Genomic DNA, 21,621 nt, shown 5'->3' with positions numbered 1-21,621 from the left:
TGCACTTTTGACAATGCCAGTGGCTTCTGTTTACTTTTGAAGAATTTTTCATTTCAGCACAATAAAGGGGAATGAGGCACCTGTCTGTGGAAATAAACAATAATAATATATACTACTAATTATAATAATCTTGATTTTATATAGCGCCTTTCATAAGTGTGTATGAGATTTCACCATGTAGTGTATACGATTTCAGTGTGTACCGCATGCAATTTTCAGTGTGTAATGTATGAGGTGTCAGTTTGAATTCTGTCCCTAACGGCGCCTCATAGCTTTGCTGTCAGCTCCTGGTAGGCAGTTGTTAATAAAGTTGTAATAGAATGAAAATGACGGCGCGGATGACGTGCAGTTCGAGGAGGAAGCTCGTCGCTGTCGCTGTACCACGTGGGTATGCACACTACATACATGGTCGTATCAAGACGCCTCCACGATTTGCTAGTTTGTAGAAGCGTGTCATTTGCTGAATTTATTTCAAAAGGAAATATTTATTTAAATGTTTTTTTCTTTCTTTGTTTTAAACATAAATGCTGTGTATTCCGTACACCCGCCGCAGAGCAGACGCCGGTAGCGCACAGGCGGTGACAGGTCAGACAATCCTGATTTTACAGATAGAGAGTAGTGCAACATTGAAGTGTAGATTCCGGTAATTGATACAGTCTTCAAACTGTGCCAGTTCGCGTTACATATGTGTCCTTATGATCTCTAAACGCTACAGCTAACCATTCGCTCCTCTCTGCTTTATCACAAAGGACCTTATCTGTCCTAGCAGTAGACAATGCGTTTGCACTCATTATCATCAGCAGAAGGAGCCAGTGACTGGTCTGTAAAGCTTAGCGTAGGTACTGACACTGTGGAAGTGTTTATAACTACGACCAAGAGTAATCCTGTTCAATACACTGTATACGCGGCGTGCTGTCAGTGTACCGGTATTGTGTTTAGACTGTAGCTTCCACCCGTCAGGTGTTTTTTTTTTCCTTTCTTTTTACAGTGTGCATTCTTACTTAAGTGTTAAAATATCGGCGTCGATATCAATTTAATCGCGTGATCTCGGTTTGGTTTAGTTTCTGGCTTCCTTCACAGTCACACTGTATTATGGCTTACAAGCTGCACAGTCACAGAAATGTACAGAGCAACACAGAACCCCAGCCCAGAGTTATAATTTACAGGTTACAAAGCACATTGTTATATAACACTCACTAGGTGCGATGTAATGTCCCATGCTTTCTCTACCTGCAGCTGAAAAACTGGGTCATGCTTTTGTTTTCTCCAGGATCGATTTACTGTAACGCCCTGCTCGCTGGGTTGTCTAATAGCATCCTCACTAAAATTCAATTTGTCCAAAACTTTGCAGCCAGAATTTTGTCTCGGTCCCGCTCAAGAGATCACATCACTCCTGTCTTGGAGGCCTTGCACTGGGCTGCCTATCAGGTTCAGAATTGATTTTAAAATTTTAATGCTGACATATAAGGCTCCTCATGGGCTAGCTCCGACTTATCTGTCAGGTCTTTCATCTTTTTACACTCCTACTCGCAACCTCCGCTCTGCTGATCTCACACTGCTGTGTGTCCCGCCTGCTCACCTGCACTCTATGGGCGACAGGGAGTCCTGTTGTTATGCCCCCAAATTATGGAACTCAGTTCCACTAGAAATCAGGGACTCAGCTTCTTTTTAAAGCTAATTTAAAGACTTACTTTTTTAGAAAGGCATTTTTATGATCGTTTTATTTCCTTGTGCTTTTTTTATGTATAATCTTTTTATTTTATTTCTGTACTATTAATTGTGAAGCGCTCTGAGATGATTGCTTTTAAGGGCGCTATACAAAATAAAGTTTATTATTATTATTATTATTATTATTATTATTATTTATTTATTATTATTATAATAGGTGTTGCACCGTGGGGTGCTGTTTGTCAGCAGATCCCATTGTACTTGGGTTATATATTCGGTCATTGTATCTATGACAGAATATTACATTGATTACCTGAGGAAGGCATTAGCCAAAGCGTTTGCCTGATAGATTGATTTGATTTAGTTATATGTTCGTGCATTAATTAAAGTAAGAGGTTTAAACTTTTGCTTCCACACACAGAAAAGGCTTCTGTATTCAACAGTTGTTTGGGTAAAACATACAGTAAAATAAACAGTGTTCTCTTTTTTTTCTTCTTCATTACAGGCATCCCTTGTGTTTTCAGCGGCGTGCAAACGGAACCGGTGGATTTATTTTAAACCGTCAGACCGTGAATAACAATGGCTACATACTGCGTCAGGCGATACCTCAGTCTGTTAAAAGGACGCGCTTCTCTCGGCTGGCAGAAAAGAAAGTTTGCAGACTCTGCGAGGAGCGACGAAGCCCCCGATCCCACTGCCGTTGTGACGGATCTGTGCCGCGGCCGGCACTTCATCACCGGCGAGCAGGTGGAGAAGGACTCGTTGCTTGCCGGCTGGCACGGGTACGGGCCCCTGGGCATGGTGCTCAGGAGGAACCTGGCGGAGCAGTGGTGGAGGTCAATGACCACGTCCCGAGGCCAGGTGTTCGGGCTCAGCACTCTGCACCAGGCTGGCTCGGGGGGGAGGAAAGCCCTGAAGCTGGTGGACGGGGAAGCGCTGGCCGCGATCCTCAAAGAGAAGGGGCAGAGCGTGGAGCAACTCACCGCAGAGGTGGAGAGGCTCCTGAGAGCCAGCGCCACCCTGAGGACAGAGCTGCTGCAAGGTGCCTGCTGGAGAGCAGAGGGCCCCTTCGAGACCCCTGTTACCTGTTCGTCTGTTCGGTGGTGCTGTTGCAATTCCACAGATAGGGCTCCCTCCATATATTTTACTATGCCGTAATTCACTGTTAGGTAAGGTCACCACATGGCTCCAGGTCCAGCAGGACAGTTTGGGACAGTTCAGGTTTTTCAGTCTCCATCGCACTGCATTTACCTGTCTCAGGTACCTTTCACAGCAGGACTACACTTACCAGAATGCTTGGGGGGTGAGTTATAAACTGTCCCATACTGTCCTAGTGTACATGGCATCATATGGTCACTCTGCTGTTAGGCCATGTCGAGAGTACGTTGTAATAATGTCCCATCACTAACTCAGTTTACAACATTTCATGGTAAATACAAAGGGAGCACCTTGCTTCCTGTGAGCACACCCCTCCCATACTTCTGTGCTAACATGTTAGAGGTTCTTATTTGAAAACACACTTGTACAGTAATCCGGGCTTCAGGGAGTTTTTATTGAATGTGCTTTATTTTTTAAATCTGTCTGTTAAGGGTTTATGGGATCAGAACCGAGTACAGTTAAAAAAGCTGAGTAAAGAGAAGGACAGGAGCATTCAGGTCTTCAAGAATGTTAACAACACTTTAAAATGACACTTTTACTGCACACCAGTTCTACAAACGGAAGTGATATTGAAATATCTCATGACCGGGTAACACTTCCATCTGAATGCAGGGTTTGTTTAAGGCCCCTCTCTCTGACCCCCAGGTGCCCTGGAGCAGTACACTCACTGCTTGAGCCTGGTCAACAGGAAGCTGCCCTTCGGCCTGGCTGAGATGGGTGTGTGCTACCAGCCAGCTGCCCCGGACAGCGAAGGCACCACCAGGTGAGCGCTTAAATTGCTGGGGGAGCTTTTCCACCTTCCCACGGGACCTGCAGTTAATGACACACAACATCAGAGATTGAGCAAAAAAAATACACCTTCATCTGGATACCCTTAACAGATCAGCACCCTCCCTCAACAGGACCTGAAAACAAACAGAGCAGATATTCTTCAAGAACACAACCCTGGGAGTAAATACAGCTTTTACAAATCTAGAGGCAACAGCAAGCAGCGCCGAAGGTCAGCCGAGGGACTCAAGTGTGTCTGAGTTGCTTGCTGCCAGTATCATTTGCATTAACAGTTTTTCTTTCCTTTCGGGGAACATGTTGTGAATTGCACTGTGGCGTAGAGTCTATTCTGGAGTGAAAGTTTTTAAATGACTAGGAAGTTAAGAAATGACACGAATGCTGCACTAGCTGACGGCTCTGGCTCTTGTCTCCAGAACAGGGGAGGCGATGTTGGCCTCGCTGGTGTGGTTCAGCTCCCCCCGCACCGCTGGACAGTGGCTGGACTTCTGGGTGCGGCACAGGCTGCAGTGGTGGAGGAAGGTAGGTTTCCATTCTCTTGATTACTTCAGCAGATTAGAAAACAAAAAAGCAAAGGAAGCATCAGAAAGCGTACTAACGCGAGCATGTTATTCAGCCCACAAACGCTAGTGATCGATCACAAAGGCTTGGGTCAAGTCGGGTCTTAAAGGATCCCTGTGAATTGAAACTCAGTGTGCCGCTGACCCTGTGGGTTGACCAGCTGATGAAAGGTGCTGTCACCGTGGAGGTTGTAACTCGAAGGTCTTGTTCAGTTTGCTACAGGCGCCTCGAACTTCAGCAGCAGCGACTTCCAGGATGAGTGTGGGACCAAAGGGACCCGGCTGTACTACAGCTTCCCCTGGGGCAGGGAGCCCATCGAAACCCTGCAGAGCCTGGGGGACCGGGATCTGCTGGAGACGCACCAGGGCAACAGGGCTAAGCTGCAGGTCAGATCCCAGGCGCAACCACGCAGCATTCATCTTGAAGGAGGTGGACCCATGCCTGAACGTCATACTGACCTTCGAGAATGTTTGACCCGCATGATTCGACTCCAGACCCTCTTTAGTAACATTCGAGAAAGGATCCGCCCATTTTCACAGCTTATTGTTAATGCAAAGTGCTCAGGTAGATGTTGTGCTGAGATGAGGCTGTGTCCTGGCTGGTGTCTTACAGTCTGTTTGCTCCTCAGTGTCGGGATGGACGGAAGACTGTGATTCCCCACGTCCTGTCTGTGAGTGGGAACATGGACAGGGGGGTGCTGGCCTATCTGTTCGACTCCCTGCAGCAGTTGAAGAAAGTGGACAGCAAACAAAGACTGCACCAGAGAAAGGTAACTTTTTTTTTTTTTTTTTTAATGAATCGTTGTCTGTTCCTTATACAGTCGCCTTGTTAATCATCAGTGTGGCCCGTCAATGTCATTCTTTTTTATTTGCATATTTGATTTCGGTGTCCTGCCTCATTGCTGCTTTCTTTCTACTGCACAGGGTGCTTGTGCGCTGCAGGCTTTATTGCTTCTTTGTGAAACGTGCGTCACAGTACCATGCTGCTCTGTTTACTCTGCTGCCATCCTGAATGCCTGCTCTCATTGCATGTGGTATATATAGAGCTGGAGTTCTTGTTTTTATTCTCTCTAGGTGCTGAAGCTTCATCCAAGTCTCGCTCCAGTGAAAGTAGCTCTGGACATGGGCAGAGGACCCACGCTGGAGCTGAGACAGGTACCGTACGGGGGGGGGGGTGCACACAGTACATCCAGGCTTACTGTCTCGCCAGAAAGAAATCTCAGTAGATTTGCACAGTGCTAGTCTAATTGTTTTTAAATTATACACTGCGAATGTCGGTTTGTTTTTTCACAAGGCCCGTATGTCAGGCTGCAGCAGTCAAAAAAGGACATGTTTTAATCTCTTGCAAAAAAAAGAGGAGAAGAAAATGGAAGTTTCTGAGTAATAATCCCGCAGGGCGGAATGGAATAATTTCAGGTTTGTGAGGGATTGCTGCAGGAGCTGTTGGAGGAGGACATAGCGGTGTGGCCCGGATACCTGGAGACCATGCAAACCTCGCTGGAGCAGCTGCACTCCAAGTACGGCTGCATTTATTTCACTGGCTCTTCCAGATGCTGCTGCTCATGTAACGGGCAGCAGCGTGGTGTGGTGCGGTGCACTGCAGTTACAGATTCTGTTCCTTGTCGGTGAGATGGGATTAGTTTAGACTCTTCTGGTCTTTATATGGGGGACATACGGAAAACGCAAATGCATGATCGCCTCACATGAGGCTAGGAGGTAGTGTGTTACCTTTTTTGCAGGATCGCCTCATAGGATGGCATTTTCTTCAACCTTTATAAAGCAATATAATTTTTATTTTTAAATGTCATTTAAAAATATATTATGTGTTTATCCATTTTTTTTTGCTGGCTATTTTCAATAATTCATGCATTAAGGGTTAAAAGCTCCACCACAAGCGAGCATCTTAACCGCAATGCATTCGTGGTTCTAGAGCTTTTAACCTCATCTCGCTGACGGGACAGCACAGGATCCGTACTGGCGCCGCATCACACACCACGCAGCCCGTTCCAGTTAGACGCAGTTTGTTACTGCGCTGCGTCTTTGTTTTTGTCTGCAGGTATGATGAGATGGGGGTCCTGTTCACCATCCTGCTCAGCGATTCCACTCTGGAGAACGGTTTGATCCAGCTGAGGAACAGAGACACCAGCATCAAGGAAGTGATGCACATCTCCCACATCAAGAACTTCCTCATCAAATACATCCTGGCAGCGGAAAACGTCTGATGAGAGAGAAGGCTTTCTGTAGATTGCATAACTGTAATGGTTTAATAAAACATGTACCTGCATATATTAAACAGACAGTAAGGTCTCAAATGTTTATTCAACCGTTTTCAAGGTTACATTGTACATTCTGAAGATGCACATTCTTTAAACAAAGCTTTGTGAATACACCACAATACCTTGCAGCTCCTTGCTATACGCCTCTGTGTGTGCTAGCCGAGTTATTATTAGTTTATTTAGCAGACGCCTTTATCCATGGCGACTTACAGAGACTAGGGTGTGTGAACGATGCATCAGCTGCAGAGTCACTTACAATTACGTCTCACCCGAAAGACGGAGCACAAGGAGGTTAAGTGACTTGCTCAGGGTCACACAATGAGTCAGTGGCTGAGGTGGGATTTGAACCGGGGACCTCCTGGTTACATACCTTTAGCAATTTAGTAGGTTTTAAACACGTGTGTGTGTGTGTGTGTATATATATATATATGTGTGTGTGTATATATATATATATATATATATATATATATATATATATGTGTGTGTGTGCCGCCTTTATAAACTAAATCATTTCCACATGTGTATTACAAACTTGATGAAGACACCAAGAAATAGCGAAGCAGAGCTCTATTTTGATCAGAAAGTAAATATCTACCCCTGTATCATCTCATCGTGGATTCTATGTGATAAAAACACTATCTGTTAATAAATTTGCCAGGTTTGCTTTCAATGTAAAAGAAGAAAAGGACAAAAACGAGCGCAGTTTGGTCAGTACTGTGCGGAGACATTACACCAGCTACAGCCTTCTGGGTAATTCCGCCTGTCCCATAATTCCAAGTGCCGGTGTGTGTTGAGTGAAGATGGCTGCGGAGAAACGCGGCGAGGCTCGGGGTGCAGGAATGGAGGAGAACAAGGAAAACAACCAACCCAACGAGGGCCTGGGACTCGAGAGTATCCTTTAACCCAGGCCGCATTTATATCGGGGTGTACGGGAGGAGCGGGGCGGCTCTGGGACCCCCGAGTAGCGGGCTGTGCGGGGCTGAGCGCTGGGGTAGTTTATAATGTGTACGTGTCTTAACACTGTGGGATACTGTGTGTCAGCGTGGTGTAATGCTGACTCGTCTAATAAGTGATTGAGAATGTACTCTGTCGTGACTATATGCTTTATAATGTTGCATTTCATTGAAACGGATCAGCAAACATGACAGAAATAAGTTACAATGCTAAAATAATAATAATAATAATAATAATAATAATAATAATAATAATAATAATAATAAAAACATCGACACCAACAGTTGTGAAAATCGAGTCTTTGTTTATTCTATATTTTAAGTTCGGAGATTTGCTGTGTTTAAATCGGTAGGGAACTGGATGACGAACACAGACTTGTGTTTGTAGAGAATATGGTCGGTGTAGTAATCGTGCTAGTACAGTACTACTCTCGTAGTAATGTCAGTGCATCGACGTGTTCAGCTGATCCTATACGTTGATAGATAAACCGGTAGACTAACAGACGTGTGAATCTAAATCTACTTGAGACAATCAAACCTCACCCCCACTGGCTGGAAGTGTTGCCTGCGGTGTTGTGTTCACTCTCAGTAAATGTTGAATACGCTGCATGAGACAGCATGCTTTGTGAGCCGCTGCTGTTTGCTTACTGCATTTTTACGTGGTTTCGATTCACCAGCTACAGTGCAATCTGTAAGCTGATAATCATTATGCGGCTCATTTGATCTGGGTGCACAGGGATGGAATGAAGACTCCCATTGCATAGCAGTTTGATCCATTCCTGCTGGTTTTACTATGAGGACACATCTGCACTTGTTACATAGACGCTGTGGCTGGCTAATCAAGCTCACAGTAAAACCTGGAATGGGTGTAACTGCTATGCAATGGGAGTCTTGTGTCCATCCCCGGTTTACAAAGGGGTCCCCCAGGGTTAAGGGAGACAGAGACGGTCCCGGGTTCAAACAGGGTTGAGAAACCCTGATGTAGAGGATGCAGCATCAATTGAAAGAGCTTCCCTTGACGCTGCCGTGCAGTATTGCAGATCATCAAGGAATCCCAGCAGCAGCATGGTCTGAGGCACGGGGACTATCAGAGATACAGGTCAGTCCCATTGTACTGATGCACGCCGCTGTAGCTGGACTGGTCCTGTCACTGGAGAATTGCAGCTCTACCTCGCTGCTGTGTGACTTGCACAGTGGGTCGGTGAAGAGCCCTTCCACTGGAATATGTAGGATTGTACAGTTTACTGTCCACATGCCTGCCTAACAGTGACTTAACCAAATGATAAAATATCGAGGAGGTGCTGTAGAAGACTGTGCTCTTAGGATGGATCTGTTCCAGCCAGGGATGGCAACAAGACTCCCACTGCATAGCAGTTTGATATATTAGTGCTTTTAGTATGAGTTTAATAAGACACCCCTGAGCTTGTTCCCTGTATACACTGGGGCTAATCAAGCTGGTAGTAAGTCCTGGAATGGGGACACCCAGTGTATCTGACTTGTTCTGTGTTTTCAGGGGGTACTGCTCCCGACGCCTCCGACGTCTCCGCAAGACCCTCGGCTTCAAGATGGGGAACCGGCACAAGTTCACCGGCAAGAAAGTGACTCCGGAGATGCTGTCTGACAGCAGGTACTCCAGCAGAGACTGCATCGGAAACGTATCGCAGGCCATGCATGCTGCTGGTTACCCTTCACATGGGAATCCTGCTGCGACTGAGCTGGAGTGACCTGTGCTGGGCTGGAGGCCTTGGTAGATTTGTAACGGTTGCAATCCCCTTCCTCAAAGGTACCTGCTGCTGGTGCTGATGGGCGCGGAGCGGGCCTGGAGCTACTCCATGCAGCTGAAGCAGGAGGCGAACACCGAGTCACGCAAACGCTTCCACCTGCTGTCCCGACTGCGCAAGGCAGCCAAGCACGGGGAGGAGCTGGAGAGGCTGTGTGAGAGTAACCGCGTGGACGCCAAGACCAAGCTGGAGGCACAGGTGAGAGGGAGAGGGGGGACAGTACTGGTAAATGCAGGTTCACTTGATATAAAGACCAGTGGACTGCAGAGTGAGGTCATGGTGGCATCTCGCTGTAGTGGCATCTGTAGTTGAATGTAAGAGTGAGTTCAGTAGCCATGCTGGTACTTGTACCTCCCCTGGTGTTGCAGCACATTCACTGCTGGTTTCTTCACAGGCCTACCATTCGTACCTGACAGGAATGCTGCACTTTGAGTTGCAGGAGTGGAAAGCTGCAATGGAAGCCTTCAATAAATGCAAGTAAGTTTAAAAAAAAAAAAAAAAAAAAAAATCATTTTGAGGTATTGGTGTATTCTTGTCATGCCACCTTTTTAATAGTATGAAGGTGCGCAGGGGGAAACTGTAGCGAGTGATTCACAAAAAGCAACTCAGAAATGTTAGGATGTCAAACTGAACCCTAGTCAAGGTTCTCGGCTGGTTTCACAGAATCAGATCAGCAGTCTCGGACTGCTTTACCTGTAAAGTGCAAGTCTGCTGACTTAAATGTTTGCTGTTAAAAAGCTGAAGGGAGCGGCCGATTTGACCTGTCCCTCCTCTCTCAGGACGATCTACGAGAAGCTGGCCAGTGCCTTCACTGAGGAGCTGGCTGTCCTGTACCATCAGCGTGTGGAGGAGATCTCCCCCAACATTCGCTACTGTGCCTACAACATCGGTGAGGGAGCCAGCGAGCGAGCGTGAGGGGATGGGGTGGAGCCAGGGAGGGGGTGGAGCCAGGGAGGGGTATTAGCCAGGGAGAGTGAGTGGAGGGGGTGGAGCCAGGGAGGGGAGGGGAGGGGAGCCAGGGAGGGGAGGGGGTGGAGCCAGTGAGCGTGACGGGAGGGGAGAGGGTGGAGCCAGCCAGCGAGCGTGACGGGAGGGGGGAGGGTGGAGCCAGCGAGCGTGACGGGAGGGGAGAGGGTGGAGCCAGCCAGCGAGCGTGACGGGAGGGGGGAGGGTGGAGCCAGCGAGCGTGACGGGAGGGGGTGGAGCCAGCGAGCGAGCGTCACTGTAGGGGAGGGGAGGGGGCGGAATGTACACTCCGGTGCAACTACAAAGAAGCTTGCACTTGGTACACAAATCTCCCCTTTTTATAGCACTGTTCGGGAGCCATAGTAACCAGAGCACGCTATTCCAATAAATGAAAGTGCTGGTGTGTTGGGATTATGGAGCAAATTGGGAGCCACTGCCATGCTGTGATATAACTGGTTGCGTAGTATAAAGGGCTCCACTGCATTGGGCATTCATTCAAACTAAATGGAGCTACATGTGTACTTCTGTAATACATTGTTAAAGGTTGACCTGATTTTCAAGACATCTTGTTGAATAATGTGCCATGCAAAGGTGGAGGGAGAGTAGATGGAGTATTCCAGTGCGGCTTACTCTGCCCTGAGACATGAGACCACAGTTACTTATCAGAAGCCTGTGTTTGCTCCCTGCCTCTTCCCATGCGGTGACCGCCTCGCTGTGTGTTTCTCCTGCCCTGTTTCTAGGGGACCAGAATGCCATGAACGAGCTGATTCAGATGAGGCTGAGTGCTGGAGGAGGAGGGCAGATGATGGCAGAGAAACTGGAGGTCAGTACGGCTCACGTCTCCCAGGGTCTCGCTGAGGGGGAAGCCGTGGTGCTGCCTACATCTCTTCAGGACTGTGTTGTGCTGTAATGGAGTTTGTATATGACACACACACACACACACACACACAGGCTTATGAGACTATTTTTACTGAGAGTTTAATGAGACACACCTTGTTACCTATGCCTGTTGCGTGTGATTCAGTCGCCTCGCTTCTCCTCCCACAGGCTCTCATCACTCAGACCCGTGCCAAGCAGGCAGCCACCATGAGCGAGGTGGAGTGGAGGGGACGCACCATCCCTGTGAAAATCGATAAAGTGAGGATCTTTCTGCTCGGACTGGCTGACAACGAGGCTGCCATCGCACAGGTAAGACACCAGGGGGCTGCAGGGTGTTGCAAAACTGGTACTGGTTGAAAAGCAGCTGTTAAATGAAGTTGCCTCACTCCACCAGCAGGTGGTGCTGTATCCCTAAAGAGCAGCAGCTCGCCTTGTGCACCTGTCTCAGATATTTATGCAGCAGCCTCTCCCCTTCACCACTCCTTCACCAGCCTCTGAGTCACAGACAGACCGGCTGTGCCCTTCCAGCCTCACCCTTAGCATTCCTTTACATTGCTTTGATGTGCAGGTCTGAGAAGCGCAGTATTGAAATTAAAAAGCACACTGTACAAATGAAATGGCATAAATGAAACATTAAAATAATAATAATAATAATAATAATATGTGGAAATCATTTGCTTGAAGGATTAAAGCTGTTGGCCTAAAAGGTAGTGGTCATCCTACAGGGCAGGGTGGCTAATGGTTCAGAGTAAGGGGCCCTCGAGCAGCTTGTTCTAAGGGTGGGGGGGGGGGCTGTGTGGCTCCTGGGAGGACTGGGAGACTGGGTTTTATTTTAAGATGTTGAGGGTGGGAGCGGTGTGGTTGGGTGGTTTAGAAGCACACTCAGTAGAGAGGGGAGAGAGAGAGAGGGGAGAGTGCAGGAGCAGATGCCAGCGTAACTCCTGAAACTGTTTGTTTTCTTTCTCAGTACTGCTGCTCCCAGGGAGTTGAGGCACCACTTTGACATCCTCCCAGCCCTGTTCAGCAGCTTCTCTTGTTGATTGTAGAGTGCAAACCGGTTACTCGAGCATTAGCAGGGTGTAGCCAAAGTAGAGAGAGAGAGAGAGAGAGAGAGAGAGAGAGCTAAGGGGTGGGGATGGCCCCACAAGGGCTGGGTCAGTCTAGGAGTTGAACACAGATCCCCTGGTATGGTTTTAACCCAACCCCAGCCTCAGCACTCGCATTGTGACCTGTGTTTTGCCCCGTGGGCAGATCACAGGCAAATTGCCCCTCAATAGTAAATGCATTAAAGACCACTTTGCAGACAGTGGAACAGCAGGCCCTAGATCTCCCGTAAAGCATTTCCTATAAAAGCATTCAGGGATGAAAATAAGAGTCCTATTGCATAGCAGGTACACCATTCCAGGTTTTAATACGAGCACAATTAGCCTTAGTGTGTATAGGTAACAAGCTCAGATGTGTCTTATAATTAAACTCATCCTCAAACCAGGAGAGGATCAAACTGCTGTGCAATGGGAGTCTTATTGTTATTAATGTCTTCTTAGCAGATGCCCTTATCCAGGGCGACTTACAGTTAAAGTACATTAAAGTATCACATTACAAAATATCACATTACAGATAATAGCAGTGATAAAATACAATACAATCAAGTAGTAAGAGCAAATTCAAATGAGAGGAAATAAAAAATACTGTAAAATTGTTTGAGAGCGATTACGACCAAGAGCAATTAAACTTACAAATATTTGATTATAAGAGTAAATTCCATTAAGAGCAAGTAGTAAGTACAATAAATGGATAAGAATGATTTCAAACAAGAGCAATTAAACGTGAATACGGTTACCTTTAAGAGTAAAGTCAGGCACAAGATACAGAAAATAAAATTGATTGCGAGCAGTAGTAGAATAGAGCAGAGTGTGGAGCAGTACAGGATGATCCCTGTTTTTTTCACTTCCTGTAACTAAGTAGATTCTTCCCAGCCTGACCTTGCACTAAATATTCCTGTTGCTGTGATTGTCTTGTCCCTCTGAGAGCAGTCTTTTCCAGCTCCTCAATAAGAGTGGGTGCAGGGCAGGTTGGGATCACCGAATTTTTTTTCTAAGTTGTATAAAAAGAAAAATGTACAGAATGCGGCCGGGCTGCACGACTGCTGGTTTGAAAAAGGGCTCGTTTGGAAGGAATTGGTTGCATGCTTTGTAACAAACGTTCTTCTTTTAGCGGTTACTACTGAGTGCATACCTCGCGTTGCTGAGCGACAGTGACGATTACTGAGGGAGGGGAGAGAGATACGCCACTGCCTGGGTACTGACTGACACACTGAGAGGAGTGGCAGCACTTTGAATCATCACACAGTGAACCACAAATCATTACGGGACTAACAATAGGAGCAAAATTAGTTTTTTAGCCCCCCCCAAAAAAGGTGTTTTCCTCATTGCCGTCCTCCTTGTCGCCCCCCCCCCCCCCCCCCCCCCCCCCAGGCTGCCAGCGAGGAGACGAAGGAGCGCCTGTACGAGTCCCTGCTCAGCGAGAGCCGCGATGCCATCCAGGCCGTGCGCGAGGAGCTCAAGGCAGACGCGGTACGTAGAGGAGACGAGACCGAGAGGGGCTTCGTTCTGAGAGACTGGCCTGTTCCAGCTCCCATTGGAGGAGGGGGGAGTTGTGTGACAGGAGAGGGTTACGTTTCACCTGCTGTTATTTACCATCTCAACGCCTTTCTGAAGTTTGTATTATACCTAGGAACCATTCCTCAATGTGAAATCAGGCAGCTGTGGGCAGTGCAAGGAGTCTGATAATGCCCCAGTTTCATTGCAGGACTTACTGGTGCCTAATATGTGTGATACCATTTTAGCAACATCTGAATGTGTTCTGTTGCGAAATGATGCTCATGTGACTGTGGATCTATGGGACTCCTCCATGTTCGTTGTGGCTGTGACTGACTGTTCTCTCTCTCTCTCTCTCTCACTTTTCATTCCAGAAACAGCGTGATCGAGCTCTGGACGGAGAGACCTGCAAAGTCTCCAACCTGCAGTACCTGCACAGGTGAGGCTCCCCTGCTCTCCACACCCTGTGTGTGCCATTCAGAGACTGAAGAGGAAATCAGGGTGCTAGAGTAGCCTTGTAAGCTAGCACCCAGAGCACTTTCCTAGGGGGGGATAGCCGTGCAATGGGAGTCATGTTTGTTAGCCTGCCTTGTAGGAGCGGCTGTGCACAGGATACATGCAGCAGGGTGCCTGGGTGTGTGAATGCCAGCAGTACGCGTCTCTCGTGTAACGCTGGCTGTGTCTGCCTGCAGCTACCTGACCTACATCAAGCTGTGGACGGTGGTGAAGCGCAATGAGAGCATGGCCCGGGTGCTGCAGGCCAAGCTGAAGGAGCCGCAGCCGGACGAGAGCAAGAGGGGCCCCCGGCCGCAGGACCTCATCCGGCTCTACGACATCATCCTGCAGGTCAGCGCAGCTTTAGAGAAGTGTGAAAGCAAAGCATGTTCGCACTTCTGCACTCCCTGAACTCAACTCAACTCTCTCGCTCTGTCTTGTCCCAGAGCCTGGCAGAGCTGCCCCAGCTCCTGGGCATGGAGGATGATCACAGCTTCCAGAAGGAGGTGGCCCTCAAGACTCTGGTCTACAAGGCATACAGGTACGCAAGCCCAGCATAGCCAGTACTAACACACGCACTGACGATGCTTGCAAACAGGCATCCCCATATCTACACGGGCCCCCCTTTGCTATTGTCATTATTGGTGATGGTGGCTCTTCCTTGAGATCGTATTAACGGTATGTTTGTGTTGATGGCTTTGTTTCTCGAGATCGTATTAACGGTGTGTTTGTGTTGACAATGGCTCTGTGTCTCTGCTCCCAGGTGTTTCTTCATCGCTCAGTCCTATGTGCTAGTGAAGAAGTGGAGTGAGGCCCTGGTGCTGTACCAGAGGGTCCTCAAGTACGCCAAGGAGGTCCAGGTGCAGGCCAAGTCCTGCAACAGCAGCCTGAAGGTATGCACCAGATCAGCTCACGCACTGGGAAGCACTGGGAGAGCTGGTGCGTTCTGTTCATGGAAGGTGTACCAGCACTGCACTGTACTTATGGGGGGGGACACCTGTCACTTTGCTAACAGACTGCTCTGCCTTTTAAATGGGGTTACAGCTGGAACCCCCTCTTTCTCCATCAGTGGAGCTACAAAAGTGGTCTTCTATTGCTAGGACCAGCGCATTCACTTTTTAATGTTTGTACTCGGCCAGCATGGCAGAGACGCTGTGAGTTTCAGCTGTAATAATAATAATAATGGGGTGGTGTGTCTGGCTCCTCTTCTCTTGCCTCCTCAGGACCTTCCTGATGTTCAGGAGCTGATCACTGAGGTCAATGCTGAGATGTACTCCTTGCAGGCAGCAGCTATTCTGGGTGAGTGGAGAGAGGAGACCTGGCTTCCATGTTCCTACAGCGTATCCTTCCCAAGTCTTCTATAAGCAGAGATTTGGTGTTCTCTCCATGTGTCTGATTGGATGGCCATCGTAGCTCTGCTGGGGTGCTGTGGTTTGTAGTTCAGTATGGTGTGTTTCATTGTTATGGGTGATTGTGTTTCAGATACGGAGGATTCGGCCGAGACTCCCTCGCAGTCTCAGGAGGTCAAAGACAACAAGGTGAGAAGCTGGGTAATTCTTGGCCCCTAAGACGTGGAATTAATATGTATTTAAGAGAACGTGGGTGCTGTGCTTAGGTTTGCACCCTTCACAGGATGAAAACTGATATTTAGAGTTATGGTTTCTGGGCTTTGTGTTGGGTTCAGGATATACTCTATGGGTGTGCAGTGAAAGACAATGACAGATGTATTGAGTGTGTGTCCCTCCCCTCCCTGCAGCCTCTCTGTGACCGATTGGATGCCTTCCACCTTGACCCCTCCCTTGTGGGGAAGCAGCCCAATCTGGTGACGTTCCCTCCGGAGTTCCAGCCAATCCCGTGCAAGCCTCTGTTCTTTGACCTGGCGTTGAACCACGTGGCCTTCCCGCCTCTCGACGACAAGGTGGAACAGAAGGGCAAGGGCGGGCTGACCGGCTACATCAAGGGCATCTTCGGCTTCGGCAGCTAATCTGTGCCCAGGCTTCGCTGGGGGACCTGTGCCAGGGACATGGGTTCGTGGAGGTCCAGGTCCAGTCCAAACCCTGTCAGCATTTTCTTTTTCTTTTTTTTCATTTGTAACTAACCTAGGCCTGAGGTGCTGCATAAGCATCTAGAACCCCCCAAAACCTGAGGTCTCATTCTAGAACATCCAGATCTTGGGTTGAGGGTGCTAGATTGAAGAACCCTGAGATTTGAGATTCTTGAGGCAATTGTGTTCTAGAGCTAATCCAGAACCGGGAAAGGATCTAGGCTAGTGTACTAGAGTGTCTTAAATATAATTTGAATTCTTAAGCGCCTTCAGGATCCATTGTTCTATGTTGAATTGCCTGGCTGGGCAGCAGTCTCTCCTCCCCCATCTTAATGTTCAGTACCTGTCATTGGGGTTCTAAAACATGCTTTGCTACACATTGTAACCTCCGCCTGCTTATTTGCTGCCTGCTGGTTCAGTACAGTGCATTCCAATGCAAGACTGTGTCTCTCTGTGCTTTCCCCATTCACTAGGATCACACACTACAGACGAGAGCAAGACTGCTTCACTGGTTTAACAAGTAACCCTAACCCACTGCTCCTGGCTTGGTTGTGTGAAGGTGCTAAGCACGATATCACTCAATAATTAGAATGTTTTTATCATGACCCTCCTTGGGTGACTGCTGCCTGCATTCATGAATGGTTTCACAGGACTGCTATGTAATAATTTGATCTTTCCTGATGAAAACTCCTCCCAGGTTAAGGTAATCCATTGGCTTTCATGGCACGCCCTGCTCTTTCCAGCAGTGTAGTCCTCTTGTTTCCTTACAGTTGTCCGAACCACTGCTATGTGTTATAACAGCTTTTATACATCCACAGATGCTTTTAACCCTCCCCCAGATAGGGGCTGCCTGCATTTAATAGATAATGCTGTTTATCTTCTAGCGTGTTCTAAAAACAAAAAACGCTTTTGCACAACTCCAGTGTTTCTCCCTCTTTCTGTGTTCAGATTAGCAGAGACTGTCCCAGTCTAAAGCAGCATTGTGAAGGAGCTAATAGAGGGGCAGCCCTTCTGAGTGTTCTGTGGCATCCCTATCCGAGTGAGGGATGAGACCAGGATTCCTTTACACTTCCACTGTTATCCCAGCAGAGTCGGGGGGGCATGCGCCTGTGATTGCAGAGTTGATGGGAGGGGGGCTCTGTAGTTGCAGAGTCGATGGGGGGGCTCTGTAGTTGCAGAGTCGATGGGGGGGGGCTGTGTGGTTACAGAGTCGATGGGGGGGGGCTGTGTGGTTGCAGAGTCTGGTTCTTTAACTGTTTCACATGGCTCTCCAGAACACTGTAACTTCTACTACAGAAGAGCTGACGACTTGAACTTCTGGAGATGTTAAATTAGTTCTTGTTGGTCACCCCCATCCCCAATTCTCTGCTGACCCCTGTGACACCAAAACCATGGTACTGTACAGGAGAGGGTAGCATTGCTTCCATTTGAGTTGAGTCTTATATAATATAATGCATATATACAATTTTCTTTTGACAGATCTCAATTTCTTCATTTTTTTTTTTTTTTTTAAATCTAGTTTTCATGTTTCGTACCTGTCAGCGTACGGTATCGTTTTCTGTTTAAAATGAAGTTTTGCGAACATGGGATGATAGTCGGAAACCAACGAAAACTGTGATTTAATTTTAGGATCCTGATTTAAATAAAATATATAATAAAAAGACACATTTAAACAATCTGTTGTGGTATTTATTTATTTGTTTTGTTTAAAAATAAAATAATAATAATAATGCTACGGCACTTCTCTGTATGCAAACTGGCCACAGTCCAAAACACATTAAAGCCTTCGAGTTAAACTACGTCGAGCCATCCTTATGTAGCCATTGGTTGTAGCACAGTCCAGTACCTGAGAGACCCATGTGTGTTTGATAGAGTTGCAAAGAGGCATGAATGGGCTATTGCTGTGCTATTGGGGTGTCATGCTAATGGGTATCTAAAGATAGACATACCTGCAGACAGCATTGTGCCGGAGTGCAGGCATGTACACGGAACATCCCAGCCCTTAAAACAAGCCCTCTCAAGAAATCGGAGAAGCCATTCACCAGTGAAGGTGCCACGTTCTCTTTATCTCCCAGACAAAAGGAGACTTAAGTGTCTCTAGAAATAGATTTGTGTTGGAAACCTTACTATCAGCATGTAGCTGAACTCAAAATGCAAGAGTGGAGGTTTGGCCTTGGGTCAGATTGGCTGCACTGTTGCACATTTTAAATTTGGATAATCTGTATAATTGCAGCTGTTGATATTCTTTATAGGACTTTCCCCACTCAGGAAGCCTCCTAAAAAGAACTAATAAATGCAGGACTGTGCTGTTCTTTTAAATGCCAGTTTCAGGGCTGAGTAGTGCATTCTGGTAAGACAGCAAGGCACTGCATGCAATGAGACTGGTTGCCAAGTGGGCTGGGTTTATTTTTTTTTCAAAGCATTTCCCCCACTCTAATTAAAAAATCATCTCCCTCCTCCTGTGCCAGGGAATGCTGTCCTTCATTTTCCAGGGAACTAAATCGAACCAAACAATGACCTGCAAGTCCCTGACCTCCTCCAGTCGTCTTTGTGTGGATTGGAATCCTGCGAAACTTCAGCACTGAGAGAATCCCATTCCTGCTTTCTAATCTGACAGCCTGATCTCTATGCTGGCAGGCATTCAACTGTACAGATTTTTAGAACAAAACATTTGTGTTCACAATACCAGAGTGGCGTGTCTCTCAAAAACCAAACTGCTAGAAAAGCTGCCGGCATACCATGAATTCCAGAGCGGCCAGGTGCCCTGCCTTCGTGAGCCCTGGATCCCCTCCCAATCTTCTCGCTTTTTTTTAATAAAAAATGTAGTAGTCACCAATTGAATTGATGCCATTTTTTCCCAATTTGGCATTGCCCTCCGAAACGTGCCCTGCCAAGCAGTCTTTTTTTTTTTTTTGCACTACAGGTCCACAGCGAAGCCATCAGACCTATAGTGCCGGAGGACAGCACAGATCTGATGGCTCCACAGCAGACCCACATGAACTTCCGCTCTGCTTGTATCTTACAGAGCCCTGCGCCATGCTTTATAATACACAACTAAAGAAGAATAACATTGTGTAGTTGGAAGCTACCTGGCACAGACTGTATTTCAGACAGCTGTGTCGCATCAATGTCAGGTTCCGTGATGTATTTTATATGATCAGTGGATTGCCTGCTTCTTCCTGCTAAATAAAAACACAGATGAGAGTCACAGTGTGCTCTGTACTGCTGTTCAACAAAATACAGCAAACTGCACCATGAACCACACAGGGTCATTAAACACAATATTTAACATATTTTTTCAAAATCCTATTTATAGTGCACTGCCTGTCATGTCTAAGTATAGAGATCCCGTTGCCATGGATACTTCCCTCATCATCGAGGGAGGTTTACAATCAGGCGGCCTTATGGTTAGTAACAGTGTGATTGTGTTTTGGTTTAATTGCACGGTCTGTGAAAGGTGTTCCAGTTTCGTCACTCCACCCAGAGAGCACCTGCACTTGTCTCCCTCTCTCTCCGTCTGACTCACTCTGCAGCTTTCATTGCCAGCCACCATACACATTCTTTACAGCGTTATCACTAAATATTTTAGTGATGTATTGCTTAAATAAAATACAACTCTTGTAGTTTTTGGAAGGTTGTTTTTTTTTCTATCAGGTTATTAAATGATGTCTCTGAGAGCCGGTGTATGTGTGGAATGCAGGTGTCTACCCAGGGGTCTCGCTGCAAACCTGCAGAGCCACATTCTCCTGGTTTCACCAGCGCTGCCTCTCAATTGGAGAGATCCAGCCTCCCCTGCTCAATGCATTCTGACAGGTACAGGTGTTGCACCCCAATGGCGAAAACACTTCATGAGTCTCTGAGGCTTTTCAACAAAGAGTTCTTTATGTGATTATCTATCACCTAATCTCAGCTCGAAACCCTAACAGATACTGGCCTGTGCGTCTTTCCCTTCTGTTGAGCAGATTTCAGTATTTCTTTACTCAGCAGTGTCTGTACCAGTTCATACATTCACAGGTTTACACTGTCATCTGGTGAATTGCAAACTAATTCTAAGTTGAACTATTTGATTATTTTTCTCAGAGTCAGTTTCTGTGAATAGAAGCACAGCTTGATGCATAAGAACCTGCTCTAGACTCCTGCTGGTATGATAGTTCAGCTTGCCTCTGCTTTAATTTAAACCTGCACTGTGTGTTAATTACACCTTGCTGTGTGTGTGTGTGTGTGTGTGTGTGTGTACTATGGTGGTACACCAGGCTTGGTACACTAAAGACACACTGGTCTTGGGACTGTAGCGCAGTTAGAACACACACAAAGTCAAACTAGATGTCTTCTCCTGCTCACACTTGGTCTGTGTGGAGGGGCTGGGCTGGACCCTGGTCTTCCATGTTCCCTTCCTGCACTAGGATAGTTTTCCAGGTGACCCACGCAGAATCTCCTGCACCTTCCCATGGACCCCAGAGCCAGGAAAACATGTTTCCAGCGAACAGGTAAAATAAAGATGACTTTTAAACAGGTTCGCAGGACTGGCGCACAGAGTTGCCAGGTGTCTGTAAACGCAAAGGCAAAACAAAGCCCAAAACCTGACTTTTTATTTATATTCTAACATATATTATTATCTCTTAGCAGACGCCCTTATTCAGGACAACTTACAATTGTTACACGATATCACATTATTTTTACATACAAATACCCATTTATACAGTTGGGTTTTTACTGGAGCAATCTAGGTAAAGTACCTTGCTCAAGGGTACAGCAGCAGTGTCCCCCACCAGGGATTGAACCTATGACCCTCCGGTCAAGAGTTTAGAGCCCTAACCACTACTCCACACTGCTGCCTGCACATATACACATGCACAGAGTCAATACTGCAAGAAAGATTGCATGAGAACTATATGAAGATTCATTGTTACAGTAAATTCCAATGTAATTATATGCGGACTGAATGGCTAGTGAATTCTTATTCAATTCGTGTGATGTTTCAAATGCATGATACATTCTACAAGTGTTCATACCAAACGATTAATTAACATACATTCTCTGATTCAGTTTTTTAATTATTATTATTATTATTATTATTATTATTATTATTATTATTATTATTATTGTGGTAATAACTCAATCAACGAAATCTTCAAATCTATAGAAATTGCAGTCGGTCTTATCGTGTGTACGGATGTCATCCCGTGCATAGAACACCACAACACTTTGCATGTTTGATTGCAGTCTTTGAGTACATATGTGACAATAAGCCACGAGTAAGAATCTCCACTATCCCATCGCTGCCCTGATGCAAGATACCCTGCAAACCCACACTCTCATCAGGTAGCCCACATTCAAACTCCGAACTCAACCCCATCTGGAGAAGCGCGATGGAAACTGAACACCGGGAGACCTATCTCAGACGCTCCCTCAGAGCAAACAAAGGGTTTTAAATAGCCAGTAAATGTCGAAATTAAAG

General features: G+C 46.8%; 2 protein-coding genes across 6 annotated transcripts; both read left to right on the top strand.

Annotated features, from left to right (window-relative positions):
• The first annotated feature begins 335 nt into the window (after window positions 1–335).
• polg2 (polymerase (DNA directed), gamma 2, accessory subunit) lies at window positions 336–6,469 on the top strand. 5 transcript variants are annotated; one of them, XM_058992251.1, is made up of 9 exons: window positions 336–388; window positions 2,174–2,710; window positions 3,472–3,589; window positions 4,029–4,134; window positions 4,386–4,559; window positions 4,802–4,942; window positions 5,247–5,327; window positions 5,589–5,689; window positions 6,229–6,469. In XM_058992251.1, exons 2-9 carry the CDS (start codon window positions 2,248–2,250, stop codon window positions 6,392–6,394), a joined length of 1,350 nt encoding a protein of 449 aa, XP_058848234.1. In that variant the 5' UTR covers window positions 336–388; window positions 2,174–2,247; the 3' UTR covers window positions 6,395–6,469. The 5 variants fall into 5 exon arrangements, with proteins under 5 accessions (XP_058848234.1, XP_058848235.1, XP_033896464.1 ...); XM_058992252.1 differs by having other exon boundaries at window positions 343–438; XM_034040573.3 differs by having other exon boundaries at window positions 343–585.
• A 688-nt stretch (window positions 6,470–7,157) lies between these two features.
• Window positions 7,158–17,839, top strand: LOC117424138 (signal recognition particle subunit SRP68). Its single transcript, XM_034040249.3, has 16 exons — window positions 7,158–7,339; window positions 8,434–8,500; window positions 8,915–9,028; window positions 9,185–9,380; window positions 9,577–9,659; window positions 9,962–10,071; window positions 10,889–10,971; window positions 11,196–11,336; window positions 13,502–13,600; window positions 13,999–14,063; window positions 14,317–14,470; window positions 14,566–14,660; window positions 14,883–15,012; window positions 15,343–15,418; window positions 15,602–15,657; window positions 15,876–17,839. The coding sequence occupies exons 1-16, from the start codon at window positions 7,249–7,251 to the stop codon at window positions 16,101–16,103; spliced, it is 1,788 nt and encodes a 595-aa protein (XP_033896140.2). The 5' UTR covers window positions 7,158–7,248; the 3' UTR covers window positions 16,104–17,839.
• The last annotated feature ends 3,782 nt before the right edge of the window (window positions 17,840–21,621 follow it).

The sequence above is a fragment of the Acipenser ruthenus genome, chromosome 19 (genome assembly GCF_902713425.1).
Source record: "Acipenser ruthenus chromosome 19, fAciRut3.2 maternal haplotype, whole genome shotgun sequence".
NCBI classification, from domain to species: domain Eukaryota; kingdom Metazoa; phylum Chordata; class Actinopteri; order Acipenseriformes; family Acipenseridae; genus Acipenser; species Acipenser ruthenus.
The sequence above is the reverse complement of the archived record's forward strand: the minus strand, read 5'-3'. Positions and strand labels throughout refer to the sequence as shown.